General features: G+C 43.5%; 1 protein-coding gene across 1 annotated transcript; it reads right to left on the bottom strand.

The window, feature by feature from the left end:
• Positions 1 to 1579: 1579 nt before the first annotated feature.
• On the bottom strand, positions 1580 to 2164 carry LOC143035863 (general transcription factor II-I repeat domain-containing protein 2-like). Its single transcript, XM_076202959.1, has one exon. The coding sequence runs from the start codon at positions 2162 to 2164 to the stop codon at positions 1580 to 1582; it is 585 nt and encodes a 194-aa protein (XP_076059074.1).
• Positions 2165 to 2838: the final 674 nt, after the last annotated feature.

The raw sequence follows: 2838 nt of genomic DNA, 5'->3' as shown, positions 1-2838 counted from the left end.
CTACCCTTTACTCCCTCCCACTCCTCCTTCAGCTTCTTTCCGTACTCCTTCTCCTTTTCCTTCTCATTCAAAGAGTTCACTCTAAGAACCTCCCTACCTTTTGTCCCTTTCCTCTTCCTCCAACTATCCTCCACTTTCAACTTACCTTCCACCAAAAAAATGATCTGATATTCCCCCACCCACTCCCTTTAGCACATGTACATTCTTAACTCTTCCTATCATAATCCTATTTACCACTACATAATCCATTAGCGCTCTATCTACCACCCTTCCATCCACCACCCTCTCCCATGTGTACTTATGCTTGACTTTCTTCCGAAACACTGTATTTGCTATCATCAACTCTCTTTCTAGACACATTTCCACCATCAACTCTCCACTACGATTCTTTCCTGGAACTCCACATTTCCCAACCACTCCATCGATTGGACCATTTCCCACCCAAGCATTAAGGTCTCCCAGTACTCTCACATTGACATTTCTTCCCAAATCCTCTATGCACTCATTTAGATTTATCCAAAAGGCCTCCCTTTCTTCTACACTCTTCTCACTGCCAGGCCCATATGCACTTACAAAGACCCACATCTCCTTCCCCAGTTTCACCTTCATCCACATTATCCTTGAGGAAACCTCCTTCCACTCCACTACCCGTTTACCTATCTCTTCACTTACTAGAATAGCCACCCCTTCCCTCCCTCGCCCTCTCTTCACTCCTGATAACCTCCCACTTACACTCCCAAACTTACACTCACCCTTCCCTTTCAACTTAGTTTCACTCAAAGCCAACACACCCATCTTTCTTCTCACAAACATACTACCTATCTCTTCCCTTTTACTCTCATCTGTACCACATCCACGCACATTAAAAGACCCAAACCTTAGGGTGCTGGTCCGAGGATTTCCAGCCCCTCTTATGCCTTCTTTTTTTCTTTTAGGAATTTCCCCTGTGGGGCTACAAGGAGAAGGATGCCTAGTCCCAATCCCCGTCCCTTTCTTCTCGCCTCTTACGATCCAAGTGGGAATACTTGGTGGCAGTATTCTTTTCCCCCACCACAAGAGAAAAAAAGGTAATAACACAACAAGAATGTAAGAAAAATAAGAATGACACTAGTACACACAAAAGGTGTGGAATGGACAACTGGTAATTTCAAAGATTCTTCTCATAAGACTAATCAGTGATATATATTATCAATGACATACACACATACATACATACATACATACATACATACATACATACATACATACATACATACATACATACATACATACATACATACATACATACATACATACATACATACATACATATATATATATATACATACATACATACGTATACCAAAGGCTCTTCTCCCCCTTACAAGGGAGGTAGCCAAAAAGACTAAGGCATAGAAAGCACCCCCACCTATTCCATCCCTTACATCAGGGATGGGCAACCTTTTCAGAGTAAGTGCCAAATGAGTCTTTTGGAAGGAGGCTGCGGGCCGGTGTGAAAAACGAAATCCCCAGAATTACTCTATTTTGTACAATACATTGAATACAATGAATAAGTTATACAATAATTGCATTGAACACCCTACAAATCAATAAGACTGCTGGTGCTGTTTGCCACGAAGAAGTATTTCCATGTCTGGCTCGATGGCTGAGGTAGACAACAGAAGAATGTCATTGAGGTGTCTGAGAGTTGGGAGCGAAGGTGAGTTTTCGTGTACTTAATCTTGGAGAAGAGCTGTTCGCAGCAGTAGGTGCTGCCGAACATGTCCAAAATGCGTTGAACATGCACGATGTATTTTTGATAATTGTTAGAAGGGAGGACGATGTCGCGGAAGAAGGACAACGGAGAAGAGGTGCGGAACTTCGCCTTCATTTCATCGTTACACTGCAGCTCCACCAACTCCATCTGCAGGGAGGCAGGGGCGTCTTCCACGGTGATATCAAAGGGAGCAGTGAAAAGCTTGAAGTCCGCAGCCAGCACCCTGACTCCTGCAAAACGGGAAGAAAATTCCTCACGTAGAGAGGTGACGACACTATCGCAAGTGTCCAGGTCCACGTCATCAGGGGCACAAGCAGCAAAGCGAGGGAAATGCACAAACCGACCAGAAGCCAATTGAGCCTCCCACAAACGCAGCTTAACTTCGAATGCAGTGATGTGCGCGTACATGTCTGTCACGAGAATATCTTTGCCATTCCAACTACACTTAACAATATGATCCCTATGAAACTACTACACCCACATTTGTCCCCCTTTCCCTTGTAAAGTGGAACTATACAGGCACTCCTCCAGTCCTCCGGCACTCTACCCTCTCTTAAACAAACATTAAATAGCCTTACCAGCCAGACGACCATAACTGTACCTCCCTTTTATAGACATTGTGCATGGCATCCATCCAACCTAGGTGCCTTTTCTGCTCTCATCATCTTAACAACTACCTTCACTTCATCTTTCCTTATTTCTCCTCCATTTTCCTCACTCATCACTCTCATTTTCTTGGCGCTTCCCACTGCAGCTACCTTTTCCTCCCTATCTTCCTTCACATTTAGCAACTCCCTAAAATACTCTTCCCACCTTCCTCTCATTGCTTTCCTTCCCTTCCACTATCATCTCTCCATCTGCACCTTTTACCATTTCTTCTCTACTTGATTCACCTCCTCTTCCTCTATTAATTTCTGTCCAAAACATTTCTTATTACTTTCAAAAACTTCTGTCATACTCTTACCCCATTTCACGTCAGCTCTCCTCTTTGCCTCCTTTATCTTATGCTTTACTTCTCTTTACTTTGTACCTCTCATGTGATTCCTTCGTCCTAATTTGTAGCCAATATATGAAAGCCTGCT

Source organism: Oratosquilla oratoria, chromosome 2, assembly GCF_046742065.1.
Source record: "Oratosquilla oratoria isolate Oo_2021 chromosome 2, ASM4674206v1, whole genome shotgun sequence".
Taxonomy (NCBI): domain Eukaryota; kingdom Metazoa; phylum Arthropoda; class Malacostraca; order Stomatopoda; family Squillidae; genus Oratosquilla; species Oratosquilla oratoria.
The sequence above is the reverse complement of the archived record's forward strand: the minus strand, read 5'-3'. Positions and strand labels throughout refer to the sequence as shown.